The sequence below is a fragment of the Bos mutus genome, chromosome 8 (genome assembly GCF_027580195.1).
Source record: "Bos mutus isolate GX-2022 chromosome 8, NWIPB_WYAK_1.1, whole genome shotgun sequence".
In the NCBI taxonomy this organism is placed as follows: Eukaryota; Metazoa; Chordata; class Mammalia; order Artiodactyla; family Bovidae; genus Bos; species Bos mutus.
This window is the reverse complement of record NC_091624.1, coordinates 10,878,054-10,898,985: the sequence shown is the minus strand read 5'-3', so window position 1 is coordinate 10,898,985 and position 20,932 is coordinate 10,878,054. Positions and strand designations below refer to the sequence as shown.

At 48.9% G+C, this 20,932-nt stretch overlaps 1 protein-coding gene across 2 annotated transcripts in view; it reads left to right on the top strand.

The window, feature by feature from the left end:
- SNX30 (sorting nexin family member 30) overlaps positions 1–20,323 on the top strand; it is a 104,355-nt gene extending 84,032 nt beyond the window's left edge. For both annotated transcript variants that reach the window (XM_070375089.1, XM_070375090.1), the window contains exons 7-9: positions 6,719–6,805; positions 15,731–15,883; positions 19,478–20,323. In XM_070375089.1, coding sequence (XP_070231190.1) covers positions 6,719–6,805; positions 15,731–15,883; positions 19,478–19,537 — 300 coding nt within the window. In that variant the 3' untranslated portion in view covers positions 19,538–20,323. The remainder of the gene's footprint in view (positions 1–6,718; positions 6,806–15,730; positions 15,884–19,477) is intronic.
- The last annotated feature ends 609 nt before the right edge of the window (positions 20,324–20,932 follow it).

Sequence of the window (20,932 nt, the reverse complement as noted above, 5' to 3'; positions counted from 1 at the left end):
ACAGGTGGTCTGTCATCAAAGAAGGAATGGGTGAAAAAGAGCATGTTGGGAAGGACGACCTAAGTGTGGCCATTTAATCACACATTATGTCACCAGGTCAAATTCAGACTGATTTTCTTGCCTCTAGGGAAATGCTCTCATAGACAGACACCCAAAGACAGGCCGCAGGACTATGTTGGGTGTCAGATGTTTTTTAATGATTATAAATGTTCAAAATTGAAGTGTATTTGATGTATCAGTTTCCTGTGTGCCCCATAATGAGCCCGCATTTACATACATTGTAAAATGATCACCAAGATAAGTGTCAGCTAACACTTCTGTCACCTAACAAAGTTAGTGCAGTGTTATTAACCGTGTTCTCCTTGACAGTACACCCTCATGACTTATTTATTTTATCCCTGGAATTTTGTACCTCTGGATCCCCTTTAGCCATTTCGTAACCCTCCTAATAACCCTTCTTCTCTCTGACAACCACTGATCTGTTCTCTGTGAGTCTGGACTTGGTTTGGTTTTGTGTGTTTGAGTTTTATTCTCATTTGAGCTTCTTTGTTATGGAACACTCATCATTGTACACAAATTCCCCCTGGGTGTTTTGGGCTGTCAGCTCTAGGCATGCCAGACCATAGGCCACTCTGGACTGTCATTCTCTTCATGTGGCTGAGCTGTTCCTGCTGCTCTCATTTACTCTCTCAATCCCATTTCACCTCTTGCAAAAGGATTTGATGCTTAAAAACTTTCCGGACCCTGGGAGCCTTCGGAATAGCTGCTGACCATTTGCACCGGGGCTGCCTTTGGACTGCATTTTCCTCCGCCCCCACGTCTGTGAACCCACAGCCTCCTTAAGGGGAGGCGTTCCTGTTTCCTGGGTGTCGGGCTTTCCGGTTGATCCTGACCACCATGGCACTTTGGAAAACATCCAGTGCAGATGCCGAGAGCCAAACCACAGGATGTACTGGGTCGGCCAAAAAAGTTCATTCGGGTTTTCCGTAACTTTGGGTTTTTCCGTAAGATGGTATAAAAAAACCTGAACAAACGTGTTGGCCTGCCGAGTATCTGTGATCTAATTTCCTGATGCTTTTGTTTAATAGCTGTTACTAGTTTGCTCTGTAAACATTTTGGATGACACGTATTATGTTTCCATTGCTTAACTTTTTTATTATAGAAATGCTCAAACATATCCAAAAGTAAAGTGGAGGTGTACCTCCATGTACCCATTAGCCTGCTCCAACATTCGCCCACTCACGTTCTGTCTTATTCTAGCTCTCCTCCCACCTGCTCCCAGCCCCCACCCCCTGGCTTATTTTAAACCAAATCCCAGGCATTACATCATTTCGTACAAAAATACATATCTCTAAAATACAAACATTCTTTAAAAAATTTTTTTAATGCGGATCATTTTTAAAAGTCTTTATTGAATTTGTTACAATATCGGTTCTATTTATATTTTGGGGTTTTTTGACCATGTAGCATGTGGGATCTCAGCTTCCCAGCCGGGATTGAAACCATACACTCTGCTTTGGAAGGTGAAGTCTTAACCACTGGACCACCAGGGAAGTCCCCAAACATTCTTTTAAAAAAGAAAAAGGACCACATTATTCAGTTCAGTTCAGTTGCTCAGTCATGTCTGGCTCTTTGTGACCCCGTGGACCACAGCACGCCAGGCTTCCCTGTCCATCACCAACTCCCAGAGTCCACCCAAACCCATGTCCATTGAGTTGGTGACGCCATCCAACCATCTCATCCTCTGTCATCCCCTTCTCCTCCTGCCCTCAATCTTTCCCAGCATCAGGGTCTTTTCAAATGAGTCAGCTCTTCGCATCAGGTGGCCAAAGGATTGGAGTTTCAGCTTCAACATCAGTCCTTCCAATGAACACCCAGGACTGATCTCCTTTAGGATGGACTGGTTGGATCTCCTCCCAGTCCAAGGGACTCTCAATAGTCTTCTCCAACACCACAGTTCAAAAGCATCAATTCTTCTGCGCTCAGCTTTCTTTAGAGTCCAACTCTTACATGACTACTGGAAAAACCATAGCCTTGACTAGGCAGACCTTTGTGGACAATGTCTCTGCTTTTTAATATGCTGTCTAGGTTGGTCATAACTTTCCTTCCAAGGAGCAAGCGTCTTTTAATTTCATGGCTGCAATCACCATCTACAGTGATTTTGGAGCCCCAAAAAATAAAGTCAGCAACTGTTTCCACTGTTTCCCCATCTATTTGCCATGAAGTGATGGGACCAGATGCCACGATCTTAGTTTTCTGAATGTTGAGTTTTAAGCCAAGTTTTTCACTCTCCTCTTTCACTTTCATCAAGAGGCCCTTTAGTTCTTCGCTTTCCGCCATAAGGGTGGTGTCATCTGCATATCTGAGGTTATTGATATTTCTCCTGGCAGTCTTGATTCCAGCTTGTGCTTCTTCCAGTCCAGCGTTTCTCATGATGTACTCTGCATAGAAGTTAAATAAGCAGGGTGACAATATACAGCCTTGACATACTCCTTTTCCTATTTGGAGCCAGTCTGTTGTTCCATGTCCAGTTCTAACTGTTGCTTCCTGATCTGTATACAGGTTTCTCAAGAGGCAGGTCAGGTGGTCTGGTATTTCCATCTCTTTCAGAATTTTCCACAGTTTATTGTGATCCATGCAGTCAAAGGATTTGGCATAGTTAATAAAGCAGAAATAGATGTTTTTCTGGAACTCTCTTGCTTTTTTGATGATCCATCAGATGTTGGCAATTTGATCTCTGGTTCCTCTGCCTTTTCTAAAACCAGCTTGAACATCTGGAAGTTCACAGTTCACGTATTGCTGAAGCCTGGCTTGGAGAATTTTGAGCATTACTTTACTAACGTGTGAGATGAGTGCAATTGTGTGGTAGTTTCAGCATTCTTTGTCATTGCGTTTCTTTGGGATTGGAATGAAAACTGACCTTTTCCAGTCCTGTGGCCGCTGCTGAGTTTTCCAAATTTGCTGGCATATTGAGTGCAGCACTTTCACAACATCATCTTTTAGGATTTGAAATAACTCAACTGGAATTCCATCACCTCCACTAGCTTTGTAGTGTCACACTTAAATAGATATTTTTTTCCTTTATATTTCCTCAAATATCCAGTTAGTGTTCAGTTTCCCCAGTTGTCTCAGGCACTGTTTCTAGGCTTTTTCCAAAGTGGGATATAAATCAAACCCATACATTGCTTGATATAGTTCTTAAGTATTTTAAGAATACCTCTCCCTCTATTTATTTTTCTTTGCAATGGCTCAGAGGGTAAAGCATCTGCCTGCAATGCAGGAGACCTGGGTTCGATCCCTGGGTCAGGAAGATCCCCTGGAGAAGGAAATGGCAACCCACTCCACTACTCTTGCCTGGAAAATCCCATGGACAGAGAAGCCTGGTAGACTACAGTCCATGGGATCGCAGAGAGTCGGACATGACTGAGCAACTTCACTTTCTTTCTTGCAATTTATTTATTAAAGTAAGGAGTCATTTTTTTCCCCTCTGCATTTGAAAAGAGAAGTAGTGAAGTTCCAGGTTACTGGGCCCATTTCGAAATCATGATGAAATGCTCTACGTTAGATCTATATATAGCATTGAGAGAGCTTTACTCCGTGTCTCTGATTAAAAGTCTGCTTTCATCGAGGTCCTCCCTGGCCACCCCGTGTGCGATTCGCCATCTCCCAAACCCTCAGTGCCCCACATCTTCCTTTCTGTTTTTGTTTCTCCTCCTGAACACCCAGCATTACCTTCCAGACTCTTATGCTGATTATATTTTATCTGTGTATTGTCTGCCTCCTCCCTGGAAGGTAAGCTCCACGAAGGCGAGGGTTCTGTGTAATTTGCTCTCTGCCGTATCTCCAGCACGTGGGTAAATGAAGAGACGTTACGGCAAGACAGAAATGGGGTGGGGATGGCCATGCAGACCCGGGGCAGAAGGACACAGGGTGGGAAGCGTGTATCCCCCCATCCACTGGCATCAGAGGGGAAAAGCCTTTTGCCCATCACTCGGTGCTGGAGAAACTTCTCTGCAGATGCTGACCCAGTATCTTGAAGGCCCTTTCACTCCATTGTAGGCTGAGACCCCTTCAACCAGAGGCCAGCGTGGCCGGGTCTATCGGCAGAGCCTGTGCTGTTTGGGGAGGGAGGCCAGTTCCTTCAGACCACCGCCCATGGTGTGCGAAGGTGCTCCCACAAGGACGGTAGTCTTCAGCAGTTTATCTTGATTCGGAACAGGTTGCCCTGGCTGGCTGGCTGGCAGGCTGAGGAACCACGCACTCTGGTGGCCCGAGTGAGTCACCACTGTGCTCTTAGCTGGTGGTGTGGCCTCAGCCAGGTCTCTTTGTGGTGCCTCAGCGTTCTTGCCTGTAGAGCGGAGATAGCACCCTTTCACTTCCGCAGAGTTCTGAGCTTTTGTGGTTGTCACGAGTTTGTTTCTGCAGTCCAGTGAGGTAGGGGCGTTAGCCCAGAGCCCCTCTTCAGGCTTCAGGAGAAGGCCGCGTCCGGGTTGCTCTGGACTGGCAGCAGCTGAAGAGAAAGAGCCCTTAGCTCTCCTTGGCGCCAGGGCAGGCCTGAGGAAGGGAGGGAGTGCGGCTGAGTCTTGGGCCCCCTCGTCTGCCTTGAGGCAGGGGAGAGGCCACGCACTGAGCTGAGTGGAGTTGACAGGACTCCTGTCACCGTCTCTCCCTGCCTGAGGGCCTGGGCAACTTCATCAGAGAGACTTGAGACTCTCTCAGCAGAACTGAGGGCTGGGAGCGTGCCGCACCGTGCCTGAGGGCCTAGGCAACTTCATCAGAGAGACTTGAGACTCTCTCAGCAGAACTGAGGGCTGGAAGCGTGCCGCACCGTGCTTACTGTGTTTGGAAGGTGTTTAAGAGCATTTCTAGCTTTGCTGGGAGTTTCTTGCCACACTGATAGGGGTGTGTCATTGGAACAACTCATCGTTTGTGGAGCCTGTTCCTAGCCTGGATACACGTGCTTTTCCCCAGACCACGTGAGGCATCCTGTGAAGGGAGTGCAAGGCAGAACCAGGCTCCTCAACAACACCCCCCAGCCCTGTCCTCCTGGCCCCCAGGGAACCACGTTTGTGTCCCCACAGAGAGCAGCTACTGCTCATACGAGACCAGTGGATTTAGAATGCTTTCGGCTCTGTGACTTCTAGAAAGGAGCCCTGGCTTTTTTGTTCTTTTGTGTTTACTTTATAGATTTGTCCCGTCCAGTACGACAGCCGCTTGCCATTGGTGGCTGTTTCAGTTTAAACTCAAATTAAGGAAAATTAAATAAAGATTTAAATCCAGTCCCTCAGTCACACCAGCCACATTTCAGGAGCTCAGTCGGCATGTGGGCCAGCAGCTGCTGAGCTGGTCCATGCAGGTCGTGGATCCTCTCCATCATAGCAGAAGGCTCTAGGCCCAGAGGCTGATGAGTGTGGGGAGGAGACCTCAGAGCACCTACAAGAAAGCTGAGAGCAAAACAATGAAAAGCGAAGCTATTACAGGTTTCATCTCATGTTCTTCTCGTGGTGAAACACTTCTCATGGAGAAACACTTCTCCAGGTAAATACTTAGGGGAGACTTGGGGTTCCCCATGTTGACACCTTCCATGAGAAGGTTGTCCCCAGAGTGTTGTCAGTGACTCAGTCACTCATCACGTTTCAGCACGTTGTACAACTGAATGCGTCCGCTGCGGTGGCCGAGGAATGGCCCCCTCCCACCGGACCCCATGCTCTGCTGGAGAACAGGAGATTAGAAACTCAGAGATTAGAAGCTTCTGCGTCAGTGGCAAAGAAAGTTCTTGTTACTCTTGGTTTGCCACTTGTGGTTCTACTAAAAGAAGAAAAAGAAACCTTTGGATGAAACATGCTTTTCTAGAAGGTTGACCATAAGCTTTTCTGTTCTACCTGCTGGGATCTGAGCGGCAGAGACAGAGGGAGGCGCCCAGGGCATAAGTTTAGGGACTCACACTCGGGTGCCAGCCTTGAACTTGCACAGACCCAGGACTGAGTGTCTCCTTAGAGTTTGTATCCTGGGCGCCTGGCTTGCCTCCCCCTAATTCCGCCCAGGCTGGCCCCTGTGCCCGTCCAGCCTGGGTCTGGCAGTCTCCCCATGTGGTTGCAGGGCTTCTGGCCTCATCCATGGATCTTTGAGCACAAGCATCCTTGTTCCATGTCCACACGTCTCCCATAGACAGAACCCTCAGGTCTGAGCTGTGTATCTTTGCTCTTCAAGTACCCGACCCAGAGTGGAGGACAGATATGTGGCTAATAGTGGATCAATGAGCAGATCAGTCCACCAGGGGTCAACTCAATGAATTAAAGAGACAAGAACTCTCCTTAGACTTTTCCATTAACAGTTCAGACAACATCCCACCTTGGCACCTGCCAGGCTCCATGTCCCGGCACAGCTGAGGTCTCTGTGCACAGTGGGGCTGAGGGTCCCCTCATCCGCATACCCATGGAGTGGGCACTGCTCCCCCCACCCACCCTTCCCGGGGATTCTGTGACTGAGCATCAGGCTGAGTTACTGTGCTGGAAAGCTCCCTCTCTAAGCACGATTCTCCTCTCCCTCCTCCACTGCTCTCTCCAGAGCCCATGTCAGCCACGACCAGACAGTCCTAGGAGCACAGAGCCCATGTCAGCTGCAGCCAGACCATCCTGGGAGCTTGTGGCGGTGGTTTGGGCAGGTACGGGGTGCAGAAGCAGTGGCGTGCTCATGCCTCCCTTTCTCCCGCCCACAGAGCGTGCTGAAGAAGAGGGACCAAGTGCAAGCCGAGTACGAAACCAAACTGGAAGCTGTGGCCCTGAAGAAGGAAGAGCGGCCCAAGGTCAGGGGACCCCGGGGCGGGCGGGCTGCGGCACCCCACAGCTGCGCCAGGTGAATGCACGTCCCCTGATCGGGATGACCATAGTGACCAGTGCCAGCTGGATGGGGTTGGTGCTGTCCTTTTCCTCTTTTTGCTCCCTTTTATGTCTGATGTACATTGAGAGTTGAGCTTTTTCTTACTCTTTCCTGGGATTTTTTTTTTTTTTTTTTTAGGTTTCCAGCTCCGCAATTCAGAGGCAGTTCCTGTCTATGAAATGGGACCGAGAAAGGAGAACAGTCTAGATCAGTGTTGTCAAAACTGTAACCCACCCAAAAGCACCGAAGCTGAGAGGCACACTATTAAAGTGCTGTGTGCCCAGCTGCCCTTTGTCTGCAGCTGCCGGTCCCGCTGGCCAGCTCCAAGCTGCTCCTCTGATTTTCTGGAACACATGCAGCCTGCTGAGCCCACGTCTCAGTCTCATTTAAAAGAATGACAAGGGATACTGTATTTAAAAATCTCACTCTTAACAATTTAGCTTCTAAATATAAGTACAGAAGTCACTTTTCCTGGCGAGGGATGGAAGGAGAGAGAACAAGTTCTGCCTCTAGCCCAGCTTGGAAGCTGAAAATCCAGTTTAAAAGATGTCACTTAAATAGTTCTATCAGCCGTCCTACTCACTCAGCACCCCGTGCAAGCTTTCTCAGAGGCCAGTTTTGTCTTCTGGTAGATGTTCAGCCCGATTTGGGGTGGCGCCTTACCAAAGGCAGGAACTAAACGGTATGACTAATAGGCGGAATTAAGTGCTGACTGTGCCCGGGATCGCGGGCTGCCTGCGGGTCACACCCGCCCGGGAGCAGAGGACGCTGCTGTTCTGGCTCCCGCGTCCCACCCACCTCAGCTGTGGGGCTCGGGCCTTGTGTTCTACCCTTTGTGCTGGCCTGGGTGACTTCTCTCCTCCCAGTGGGTATTGAAATCTTCCTGCTGCTGTTGCTCTCACCTCCCCGGAGCATCACTCGCTCACCCATCCGACTCATTCTCTTGGCCACAAGAGTTCTTCCAAAAAGGGGAAGGGTTTCTTTCCAATCTGGAGGTTCCAAACATTCCTGCACCCTAAGCACAGCATGGCGGGGAAGGGCTCAGTGTCTGTCTTCCCTCTGTCTTGTGGGATTCTGAGCCACTCCAAAGTGAACTTGCTTCTCATATAGCAATGGTGATATTTAACAACACAGGTAAGTGTAATCAACAGCGGGGTCAGCTGAAATTGCGTCTCCAGTTTGGGGTCTGGAGCAGCCGCTGCTTTGGTGGAGCGTGGAGGGCTTGGTTGGCGGCCTGTTCAATCAACCACCATTTGGTAGGCGGAGCATAGGATTGGAATCAGATGGCCCTGGGTTTGAATCCCCACTCTGTCTCCCAGCTCAGACTGGGTTTGCTCACCAGCCTCTGTGGGATTCATCCATGTGATTGCTGTTAAGATGGGAGAATCAGTTGATGCAATAACAGATGCTCTGCTGGTGGGTCCTCTGTTGTCGACTGGCTCCCCATGCTTCTAGCAGGAATGCTGAATGAGAACTTCGTTTTCCAGGTTTGTTGCCACTTTTTTTTTTTTTTTTTTAATTATTAAAATTCTTTTTCTGAGTGCACTGTTGGGGGCATTGTTTCCTTGTGTCCCAAAGTGTCCCCTGCGTCCCCACGCCTCCCAGATGTCCCCGCAACAGAGAGACAGCTGCTGTGGGAAATGAGGAGCTTAAGGTTTGGCTGTGTTCTGTTTAATGTCTTACGTTTGAGCTTCACTTTCCAGAGCTGCTGTTGGTGAGAAAAGAGCCAGGCTTTCAGGAAGCGGGTCAGGGCTGATATTCCCCCAGGACTCAACAGGTTCTACCGTTGGTAACTGTCGTGGGAGCAAGACTGCTCACAGATCCATCCCAGGGCTGTAGGCAAGGAAAGGACTCCCACCTGAAGATGGGGGGTTCTCACAGGGAGGCTGGGTTTGGGCTGGAAAACAGAAGATCTGAGGGAGTCTGGGGGCTGACTTCCTTTTGAGGTGAAGTCTTGAAAGGTTGCTCTGAAGAGTGAGGCAAAATTGATTTTATGTGAAGCCACGGAGAGGTGTTGAAAACTGACCACTTCTCTGTAACCCAGGAGAAGGGGTTGGCCTCTTGGGTCTCAGTGTCCCTCACTGGGATTTCACAGGGGTGTGGATGGATGCCTTTGGACAGAGGACTGAGCCCTGTGACTCCGGCTTGGCCGGGTGGATGGGAGCCTGGTGGCTGCGGCTTCTAGGCGTATGCTGTGCTGGGGGCAGGCAGTGATGAGGCCTCTGGAACGGAGGAAAATGTTTGTATCGTAGAATTTAAAGATTGTTTTGGTTTTAGGTGAAGGAAAGTCTGCAGACCCTGAGGTGGTTTATTCTCAGGCAAGTGGAGCTTTGGTTGTGCAGACTTGGCTTCCTTATTTTAATTTTGATTTTAATTTGGAGAAATGAAAGGCTCTGAGCAGGGAGGGAGCTGACTGCTTTTTGCTGCCTCTGTCAGGACCACGGACAATTTGCCCTTCCTTAGAAGCTATCAAAGCTGTTAGTGGAAACAGAGGGGGCCTGAGGAATTGCATTTAAAACTGGACGGGAAGCATGCACACTCTAATGTGGACTCCTGTGAGGGCAAACCCTGGGGGACCAGGTATTCTGTGTTTGACTCTCTTCAAATGCGTATATAGTCACACGTTGATTCAAAAAATTAAAAAAGAAGGGATGCCAAGAGAAAATGTTTTATGAAAGGTTAAAAGGGAAAGAGAGGGGCTGTTTCAGGCCCCGACCCACTGAAGCCTGATACTGGATCCTTCCAGAGGCTGTTGGAAGTAGGTAGCACCATCATGGGGGGAGGCGTGTGGTGTGGACGTGGATGGAGCAGAAGGCAAGATGTGCCACTTCTCAGGGTGAGCGCAGGTGAGGAGGGGAAGGGGCGCTGGAGGCCACTTGGACAAGCCTCTCAAAGGCGGTGGGCCTTTACAAATTCTTAGAACCACCAGAATGGTGAACATTCTGGAATGAGGGGGATGTGCCAGTGGGTAGCAAGAACTCCAGTTCTGAAATAGCAGATAGAAACGGGGGACTTCTGAATATGGAGCTCCGTAGGCCTGAGAGTTCTGTAGGAATATCTGTTGTTTCCAGATACCTCTGGTGAGTGAGGAGAGGCACGCCTGATGACTCCCAGTTCTCTCCACAGGAGCCATGACCTCAGCCTGGTTTAGGAAGCTAGAGTAATGCACCACAGCAGGGAAGGGCTCTGTCACCTCCGTTGTTTAATTCCTACAACAGCCTTCTATCAAGGGGGTTCCCACCTTACAGATGAGCAGCCAGGGCTCAGGGGACTTATGTGACCCACCCACAAAAGCTCACACATGGTGAATTGGACCCCCGATATGTCTGGTTCCCAAGTTGGAGCCCTTTATCCCCACTGCAAGGGCTCCCAGCAACCTTTGCTTCATTGAGGGGGAGGCTTCCTGCTTTTGGAAGATGTGTGGCTGATGCTGGAGCGACTTGGGGGGAGAACCTGGGCCTGTCTTTGGCTCTTCAGCCTGTGTCTGGCCGTCCATTAAGCCATCGTGCATGTGAGCCCAGGGCTCCCCTCCTCAGTGTGTCCGCTCTCCACACATCTTGGGCGCTCATTTTTCCCTCCTCACCAGCCATTCTCTGAAGTTTGCTTCTTTTTATCTATTTTTTTTTAAAGCATTCTTACTGAATATTTGCCAAATTCAGTAGTCTCTTCTCAAACTTTACCCTGCCTCAGTGTTTTCTCAACTTCTCTTCCATTTCACAGGTCACATAGAAAATGAAAATATTTGTATGGAACATTGGGATTGAAGACCAGATTGCTTGAAACTGGAGGTGGCCAGCTCTGACTTCCTTGGGGGCTGGGGGGACCAGTATTGCTGTCGTTCACATGGCGCCAGTTAGGAAGCTCTGCCCGTTTTTCAGTTGGCAGCATGTGACTGAGAAGACAGCTGTCTCGAATTGACTCTGTCCTTGGTCCTGGCACCTGTCCCCCAGCAGCCGTGAGTCCCCTCTCTCCCCCAGTACTGGGGTCATGTCTGCCTTATGTAATCTTTGAGGACTTTATTCACCTACTGTCATCATGGGAACAGATAATATGATGTCTCCAGCCTACCCCTGAGAAGGAAACTTAGAGATTTATATGTAGGGCCGAGCAATGCCTGTTTCATGGAAAGAGCTCAGTGATACATTTCTCAGTGAATGCTGAGTGAACTCACATTCCCGCCCTGCTCTCTAACACAGATATATGCTTTATCTCATCCTGTGTTACCCTTCCCCCTTCACTCCATAACTCATATCCTATAATGGAACTTCTCATGAGAGTTAGGGGAACCAATAAGAAGAACGCAGCCTTGTCCTCTCTTCAGAAATTTTGGTCTCATGAAGTCTTATCTGGGGCTTCCCAGGTGCTCAGTGGTGAAGAACCCACCTGCCAGTGTAGGAGCCAGGGGAGATGCAGGTTTGATCCCTGGGTTGGGATGATTCCCTAGGGAAGGAAATAGCAACCCTCTCCAGTATTCTTGCCAGGATAATCCCATAAACAGAGGAGCCTGGCAGAATACAGTCCACAGAGTCATAAAAGAGTTGTACGTGACTTAGCACCTAATTAACAGCGAAGTCTTATCTGGAGAGTTTTTTGTCCTCCTTGGTGGGTTGTGAACAGCAGCCCCCAACCGTTAAGCACTGGATATTTCCATCTCTAACCCCTCCAGACAATACCTCTAAGAGTACCTCAGTCAAAAAGTCAAAACACTGAGATAAGAGGGAATGCTGGTTGTTGCTCATGGGTAAATTGAGACATCATCCAGAAAGAAACAAAAATGAGAGGAATGCAAGCCCCAGTGGCCCTCCTCTCCATAAAGTTGGGCAATTCGGTAGCTGGTTGCTTCAGAGTACAGCTCACCTCTTAACACAAAATTGCTGTTATTCTCTTCTTTTTAAATCCCACTCCACCCCCACCTCCCCCCCCCCCCGCCTCCTCCATCCTTGTGCTTCTATGGCTCTGCTGTCTGACTTGTTTCCTGCTTCTGTGTCCAGGTTTCTTAATAACTTTTGCCAACTCCTTTAGTAACCCTGTGCGTGTAGGCCCTTCCATGAGTTCTACTCTTTGTTCTCTGCCAGCTGGGGTTCTCTCTCTCTCTCTGTCTTTGGGGGTCTGTGGCCTGTGAGCCGTTCCTGAGGTGGGTCCAGGGGTTGTCTCACCTCTTGACGCTTGTCTGTCCCTCTGGAGTCACTTCCACCACCTTTTTTTTTTTTTTTAATACTTGTTTGGCTGGGTCTTAGTTGTAGCACTGGGATCTCTGCTAGGTCACGTGGGATGCTTCCTTGCAGTACACGGCCTTGCTAGTTGTGGGGTGCAGGCTTAGTTGCTCCTCGGCATGTAGGATCTTAGTTCCTGGACGGGGGGTTGAACCCACGTCCTGCATTGCAAGGTGAATCCCCACAGTGATGCTGCGAGGTCCCTCCATCTTCTGTGAGGGGTCGCCTCAGTGGTACCCCTCCCGTCTCCCGCATCCGCGCTGTCCTCAGTCTCCAGCTTCTCCTCACAGTGTGCGTGCCACAGGCTCCGAGTGAAGTGAAAGCACCATCTGCCTCCACGTCCGGCTGTGTTTGTTTTCTTCCCACCTAGACTCTGGGGGACTTGAGACAAGATCTGCCTGCTGAGACCTAAGCACTTTGATGTCCCCTCTGTGCCCCATGTGGAATATGTTGGGAAAATGATAAGCTAAAAACATTTCCCACAGTGAGGCTCAGGCAACCATACAATCCAGAGTTTCCATCCCCAGACCAGACCCAGGAATCTTTCCTAGGCGAGCACTCCCTGGAATCAGAGAGCCTACCCGCCTCTTCTCACTGTGTCTAGGAAGTCTTCCTTTCAGAGCCTGGCTTTCCTCCTTGCTGCAGCAGTTTTGTTAAGCAAACAGGATGTTGTTTCTGGACACTTTTCCCCCAGATGCTATAATTAGCAGTGGTCGCAAGAGGAATAAGGGAAGTGGACTGTGCCTGCCGGGAGGGCGGGGAGGCCAGGCCTGGTTTGCTGGGTGGAGGCTGGTTCCCAGGGTGTTTGCCAGGGATGCTCTGCAGACTTTGCAGACGCAAAGTCAAGGCAGTATTGTTTTTACTTCAGTTTCCCCCCAAGGTGGCCAACAGTAACAGGTTAATCAGGAGGGAAAGGCAAAAGTGACTTCAGTTCCGGCATGAGAAGATAAAAATCGAGTCCTTTTTAAAATTTCCTCCAGGAATACATGCTTTAGAGGACACTCACCCCAGCCCTTAGAAGTTCCTTGCTTGTTTTACTTTGTTTTGCTGAGTAACTTGCAGGACCTCAGTTCCCCAATCAGGAATTGAACCTGCCCACAGCAGTGAGAGCACTGACCATCAGTGTCCTAATCACTGGACCATCAGGGAATCCCCCACATTTCTTTTCTTTTCAGTTGCCTAGGATATCTTTCTGTATCTTCTTCTCTCACTCATCCTCGTCTCTCCCAGGATAGTTTCCATGCCAGGTAACTCTTGAATTCCCTCGCCTGGGTGGCTCCCATTCCCCTGCTCTTGTATACTGCAGCCATGGCCAAGTAGTCTGGCTGGCAGATGGCCAAGTGCCCTCAGCACTTTGGAAGCCCTGAAGGAGTCAACTTCCCCAGGCTTGGCCTTGTTTCTGGGCTCCTTGCCCATAATGTCTGGGTATAAAACTTCCCTGGTTGGTAGAGATTGACCTTGATGGTTACATTCGGGATCAGAGGCCCCAGCACACAAAATGTACAAGGCCTCACTTGTTTTGGGAAAGCATTTGGTAGGTGACTGTGTGACCCAGCTTTGGGCAGGTTCCCTCCTTGCCCCCAACCCCCTGGCCACCATCAAAGTCCAGTGGAGCCTCTTGAGTTAGGAGAGAAGCCAGCTTTATGTTTTGGGTACTAGGGTTACCATTTCCTATTACCTTCTTATAATATTGGGTGTTTTCTTTCCAACTATATTGGAACTATACTATCCAACTATCTACACCCAACAATATTGGGTGTAGAGTGGGTGAAACTCACCAAAGCAAAGTGAAAGTTGTGAAATTCAGGCAACCTAGTTCTATTTTGAGAAAGTCTTCTAAACTTCCTTAAGGAAAACTAGAACCAGCCTGCTGTATATTTCTTCTTTGAATTTCATGGTTTATGGCATTCATAAACAACTTGCCTTCCATTTCCCCAGAATTACCCAGTTTTGACTCTTTTTTTTTCCAACTACAATTTTATTTTATTTTTAAACTTTACAAAATTGTATTAGTTTTGCCAAATATCAAAATGAATCCGCCACAGGTATACATGTGTTCCCCATCCTGAACCCTCCTCCCTCCTCCCTCCCCATACCATCCCTCTGGGTCGTCCCAGTGCACCAGCCCCAAGCATCCAGTATCGTGCATTGAACCTGGACTGGCAACTCATTTCATACATGATATTTTACATGTTTCAATGCCATTCTCCCAAATCTTCCCACCCTCTCCCTCTCCCACAGAGTTAAGACTGTTCTATACATCAGTGTCTCTTTTGCTGTCTCGTACACAGGGTTATTGTTACCATCTTTCTAAATTCCATATATACGCATTAGTATACTGTATTGGTGTTTTTCCTTCTGGCTTACTTCACTCTGTATAATAGGCTCCAGTTTCATCCACCTCATTAGAACTGATTCAAATGTATTCTTTTTAATGGCTGAGTAATACTCCATTGTGTATATGTACCACAGCTTTCTTATCCATTCATCTGCTGATGGGCATCTAGGTTGCTTCCATGTCCTGGCTATTATAAACAGTGCTGCGATGAACATTGGGGGTACACGTGTCTCTTTCCCTTCTGGTTTCCTCAGTGTGTATGCCCAGCAGTGGGATTGCTGGATCATAAGGCAGTTCTATTTCCAGTTTTTTAAGGAATCTCCACACTGTTCTTCATAGTGGCTGTACTAGTTTGCATTCCCACCAACAGTGTAAGAGGGTTCCCTTTTCTCCACACCCTCTCCAGCATTTATTGCTTGTAGACTTTTGGATCACAGCCATTCTGACTGGTGTGAAATGGTACCTCATAGTGGTTTTGATTTGCATTTCTCTGATAATGAGTGATGTTGAGCATCTTTTCATGTGTTTGTTAGCCATCTGTATGTCTTCTTTGGAGAAATGTCTATTTAGTTCTTTGGCCCATTTTTTGATTGGGTCATTTATTTTTCTGGAGTTGAGCTGTAGGAGTTGCTTGTATATTTTTGAGATTAGTTGTTTGTCAGTTGCTTCATTTGCTATTATTTTCTCCCATTCTGAAGGAGGCAAGAATATACAATGGATTAAAGACAATCTCTTTGACTCTTTATTTTTGATTATCTGCTACCTGAGAGTGCATGGATAAGTCTCCAGCTGATTTGTAAAGTGGACCAATTGTCTTCTTATTGCAGTGAATTCTCTGGTTAATGAGAAACATCATGGGTAATGGGACAGTTCATGTGATGTGAAAACACCGATTTTCTGCTTTCAGTATGGGGCATGGGAGAATAGCAGGGCGGTACCAAACACTGCTGTACACTCGCAAAACCTACATACACTTTCACTTACAGATGGGTAACTCCTAAAAGGAACCAAAGACAAATGACTCTGAATCACAGTGTTTCTTCTTCCTGTTTGTAAACAGGCAGGTGTTTCCCCCATGAGTCACTGTTTAGCTTGGATGGGTTTGAATATTTGGGTCAGGGATGGCACTTTTCAGAATTCCTTCTTTCACTTGGAAACCCAAGGCTATGCCTGCACCTCCAGAGGAGGGAATGTGTTCGTGGCATTATAAGACAGTAATCTGGCCTCTCACAAACATGAGCCCGGGGCATGAGGTCCTTGTTATACATACAGAGCTCTCATGTACGCATCCCCCTCCCAGGTCCCAGCAGATGTAGAGAAGTGTCAGGATCGGATGGAGTGTTTCAATGCTGATCTGAAAGCCGACATGGAGAGGTGGCAGAACAACAAGAGACAGGACTTTCGGCAGCTGCTCATGGGAATGGCTGACAAGAACATCCAGTATTACGAGAAGGTAATGAGCTGATGATGAGACGACAGCCCTCCCCTTAATAGCCAGAGCCTCTGGTCAGGGCCTGCCAGAAGTCCAGAAGGATCCTGCCAGGCCCATCTCCTTCCCTTAATTTACGTGTTTAGCCTTAGTGAACCCGTGTGTCCTTGCCCCGATCTGCTAGATATGGTGCTGGGTTTGGAACCAGGGGTCCCCCTCAGGTGCCCACAGGGGTTCCACTTGCACACCCTGCTGATGAAACTGGTTTTACCCTCCAAGCCCTCTTAGTTCTTCTAGCAGCTGCTTCCCAGTCAGGCCTGTAGCACATGGATGCGCCCAGTTGATGGAGGCTTTGGGGCCCTGTCAGGCTGTTCTGTGGTTCTGCACCCAAGGGTTCGTCACGTTTATTCTGCTATGGATCCCTTTGGTCATCTGGTGAAGCCTAGAGACTCCTTATTAGAATACTATCTGTTTTTTAAAATAGACTTTAAAATACTGTTTTTAAATACCTAATACAAAAGGATATAGGATTACAAAGGAAAACTATTAACACTAAAAACGGTTTTTTTTTCACGAGTCCCTTGATCTGTGGACTTCAGGTTAAGCCCCCCAACACACACGCACACACGCACGCACACAGGCTCGACTGTCATCAAGCTGCAGCTGAATATCCTCAGTCAAGGTTTGCCCCTAGCACATCCAACTCTAGAGCATGGTTGCTAATGAATCCTAATGAATTTGTTAAAAGCTTAATGAAGATGAAGAATGGCCCAATCATAATTCAACAAATAACCTGTAGACTTGAAATCAAGCTGGACAAGCATTAACTCAGCTACTCCCACCACAATTCTAGAAACACGTCCTTGGCCCAAACTGGAGGAATCCATCTCCTTCAAAAACATTGATGCTCTGGCCACTGCTCAGAGGCAGCGTGTCTGCGTCTTAGTTTGGAGGAGGGTTAAGGGAAAGAGTCATGGAACGGCCCTTGCCTGCCAGGTCAAGGATGGACTGCTTCGGGGAAGCGGGAGGGGCCATCCTCCTTTTCTCGGTATCTTTCTTCCGGATGCTCGCTGTGTGTCTGAGTTGACATTGGGCTGGATGCTTTGCATATGTCAGCTTGCTAAATTTAAACTTAATCTTCACCATAACACTGTGAAGTGGGTTTTAGAGGCTCTCAATTTAAAGCTGAAGACATGGAAGCTCAGCAAGGTTTTAAAACTCTGCCCAAGGTCACACAACTCGTGAATGACTGAACTAGGGTCAGAGTTGGCTCCACTGGGTCCACAGGTCTGAGGATTCCCACACACTGTCAGTGATGGGGACAGTCCTGCCTGCCCACAGGTGGAAAGATCATTCCAGGTGCAGCCAAGGCTTCATTCGTCTGCTGACTGGGCTGTTAGGCAGGGTGCCTCTCTCTGCCTTTGTTTCTTCATCTGTAAAATGGGGGTGATCCTCCTCCACTGAGTGATGGTGAAGAAACACTGAAATGATGCCGGAGCACCTGGAATGTGCCTGGCAAGTGGTTGATACGCAGTGAATGGGGCTTCCATTCCTCCCTCCCTCCCACCCTCACTGTCCCCCACTTTCCCACTGCACCAGGGCTGACTCAGCTGATGTCCTCCTCTTCTTGGTGATTAATTCCAGTGTTCCCAGGGCCCAGATCTCAAACCCAGGGCCTTTATCTGTGTCCTCCCACTACACCACAAACAGGCCCCTGCCCTGGGGCTCGTCTTGGCAGATGCTTTTTGTGTACTATCTGTGTACCTGGTCCCTTGCACACATCGATACACAGAGCAGCAGGACTCCTGCCATTCAGTTCAGTTCAGTTCAGTCGCTCAGTCATGTCTGACTCTTTGCGACCCCATGAATCGCAGCACGCCAGGCCTCCCTGTCCATCACCAACTCCCGGAGTTCACTCAAACTCACGTCCATCGAGTCGGTGATGCCATCCAGCCATCTCATCCTCTGTCGTCCCCTTCTCCTCCTGCCCCCAATCCCTCCCAGCATCAGAGTCTTTTCCAATGAGTCAACTTTTCGCATGAGGTGGCCAAAGTACTGGAGTTTCAGCTTCAGCATCAGTCCTTCCAATAAGGACCCCTTGTCTAGTGGTAAGTGAAAGTGAAAGTCGCGTCCTACTCTTTGCAAGCCTATGGACCATACAGTCCATGGAATTCTCTAGGCAAGAATACTGGAGTGGGTAGCCTTTCCCTTCTCCAGGGGATCTTCCCAACCCAGGAATCAAACCCAGGTCTCCTGCATTGCAGGTGAATTCTTTACCAGCTGAGCCACAAGGGAAGCCCAAGAATACTCAAGTGGATAGCTTGTCCCTCCAGCAGATCTTCCCGACCCAGGAATTGAACTGGGGTCTCCTGCATTGAGCTATCAGGAAAGCCCCTGTCTAGTGGAGGAGACACGTTAATCCAAGAATCCCACCTCTTCAGAGAGATGCAGGCCCTCCAGGAAAAGAACAGAAAGCTGGGAGAAAAGTTGAGGGAGGCATCATTCAGATCAGGATGGAAGGGGCAAGCAGAGTGGGCAGGAAAGGCCAGTCTGAGGACACAACTTTTAACCTGAGTCACAGAGACGAAGGACAAGTATTCCAGGCAAAGGGAGCAACGTGTGTAAGGGTCCTTGGGTGGGAAAAGCTTGAGCATTTGGCCAGTATTTCACTTGGTAAAGAAAGCTCATATTTAGTTGGTTCATTTGTATTGTTTGAATTTTTTTTACAGTGAAAATGTTTCCATGTAATAGTTGTATAATAAAATATATCTTTAAAATGCTAAAAAAGGAAGAAAGCAAGCAGGCAAGCTGGTATGGCCTTGGTCCCCATCACTGACATAGAACCTTCCAGAGGAGAGATGATGGCAGAGGTAGAGAGCGGGATCCAGGATGCCACGGACCCCGCTCTGGGTCTCTCTCTGACAGCAAGTTCCTTGAGGCTCCCCAGGCTTCCTTCTGTAAGGCAGGGTCTGAGTCCAGCTTCTTCTCCAACTTCAGAGTCACCAAGGAAGGAAGCAGTGAGCCATTCACCACTCCCTTCCCCTGGCTTGACTTGGGGATGTGTGTCTGCTCCCCTCTGCCATGTATCCTCCTCCCTAGTGACTCAGCACGAAGTCCTGCTTCACCCCAGTGCTGCCTCTCAGGAAGACCTTGTGTAGTTCTCCACCTCAGATCCGAGGTGGCTGAACGAGAGCGCCCCGAGTCACACGTCTGGCCCATTCCAAGATGGTTTCTACCTCCCACCCACACATGGAGCAGTGTCTCCATCCCGGATGGGAACCTGGGGCCTCACCAGGGGTTTGCAGCCTGCCTTTCTCTTCTGCTTTTGAAAGGGAGGGGGTTTCTTTCAGTGAATACCTTTCCACTCACTGGGATGAGCTTTACAGATAGTTCACTTAGGCTTCGTAGAGACATTGCTGTCTTTCACAGAGATGGGGGAGGAGGATGTAGTCGAAACAAACACCCATTGCCTCCCTTCTTTCCACCAGCTCTGAATAACCCGTGTAGGGCATCATTAGACAAAGGTGACCCAGCAGGACTGACTGGGAGGGTAGCTCAAAGCTGACCCTGAAATCTGCATCTCCACGCTGACGCGCTGCGTGTGTGTTGTCATTCCAGTGCCTCATGGCGTGGGAGTCGATCATCCCGCTACTGCAGGAGAAGCAAGAGGCCAAGTAAGCTCCTTCTCGGGACCGAGACTCTCCTACCTACGCAGGGCCTGGCACCCACCCTGGAATGTCCCTGCGGTTCCAGACACGTGGCACCGAGAAAACAGTCGCAGCAGCATCTCTCCTCGGTGTATTCCTTTCCCTCCCCCTCCCCCTGCCTCTGTCCAACAGTTGTTTTCCCTGAGTATTTATTCCTTGGTGGAGTCCGTAAAGGGCTGTCATCATCTCTCGGTGGAAGAAGCTGCCTTGGTGGTGTGAAGGAGCCTGCTCGGTGGGACACTACGAAGATTTGAAACTGAGGGACACGTCAGCCCTCAGCTGACATTCTGACATCTCGTTACAGTCCCGTCTCTGGGGCCAGCAGAGTTGCCTGCTGAGGAAGATAACCGGGTCCTGCTTCGCAAGGCCATGAGGAAGGCATGAACAGGAGGCAGCGCTTGCCTTCTGTGGATGCCCGGCCGCTCTGACATCAGCCTCCATGGGCCTTGACTTGTCTCGGCCTGGAAGGTGGTGTCGGCGCCTCCAGGAAAAGTCCTTAATGTACAGGGGTCTGTGTGGCTCTGAGTGTGGCCTGCTGCCTGCCCGTCACGAGTGACACCTATGTTACAGTTTCTGGTTCATGTGGGACCATTTAAATCGGTGTCTTGGTGCAGCCACGCTACAGCCAGCCAGCCAGGGTCTTTGTCCTCATGCCAATGCCTTGGGAAGTGGAGGGAGCAGTGTTCCCCAAACTCGTTTTCTGACACTAAAATGTAGTAGATTGGGAACTGTTTTATGTAAAATGAAAAAAAGGGTGCATTTTTCTCTGTGACGTTCTTCACCGTTCTTTTGCTTGTTAAATGTCATCAGGGTAGAGAGACAGGCCTGAGAAGGGTCATCTGTTGTCCTGAAGTCGGAATAATCGAGTTGTTGAGAGTTGCTGAGGTCGGCGGGCGTATACCGAGCCCCACCTCCCACGTCCACTTTCTGCAGTTTGCCTTTACCTCACCAAACATTGCTGGTTTAATGTTTCCTCCTGTGTCCACTGAACGTTTGGTCAGCCTTTGGGAGAGAGGTGGGCGTGTTCTCAGGATACAGTGAAGGTTTGTAAACTCTAGTGTGAATGAACGGTCCACGTGAAGTGCTTTAACTTTACTGTTTCCTAGTCAGAAAGAAGAGCCTGCATCTAGATGGGCCTCGAAGATGACACGTGTGACAGCAAACTCTTTGCTTCTAGTTCAGCTCACATCTCCTCCTGGCTCCATTTGAGGCTTCATTTCAGACTCTTAACAGGTTTCCTTCTCAAGTGTGTCAACACAAAGTAGACAAAAAGGATCTCTTCCTCCAGCTCGTTATCTTTCCCCTCTTGAAGTGAAACTACCTATGTCATGTTTGTGTTCTTTCGTCTGTGGCTCATCTCTATAAA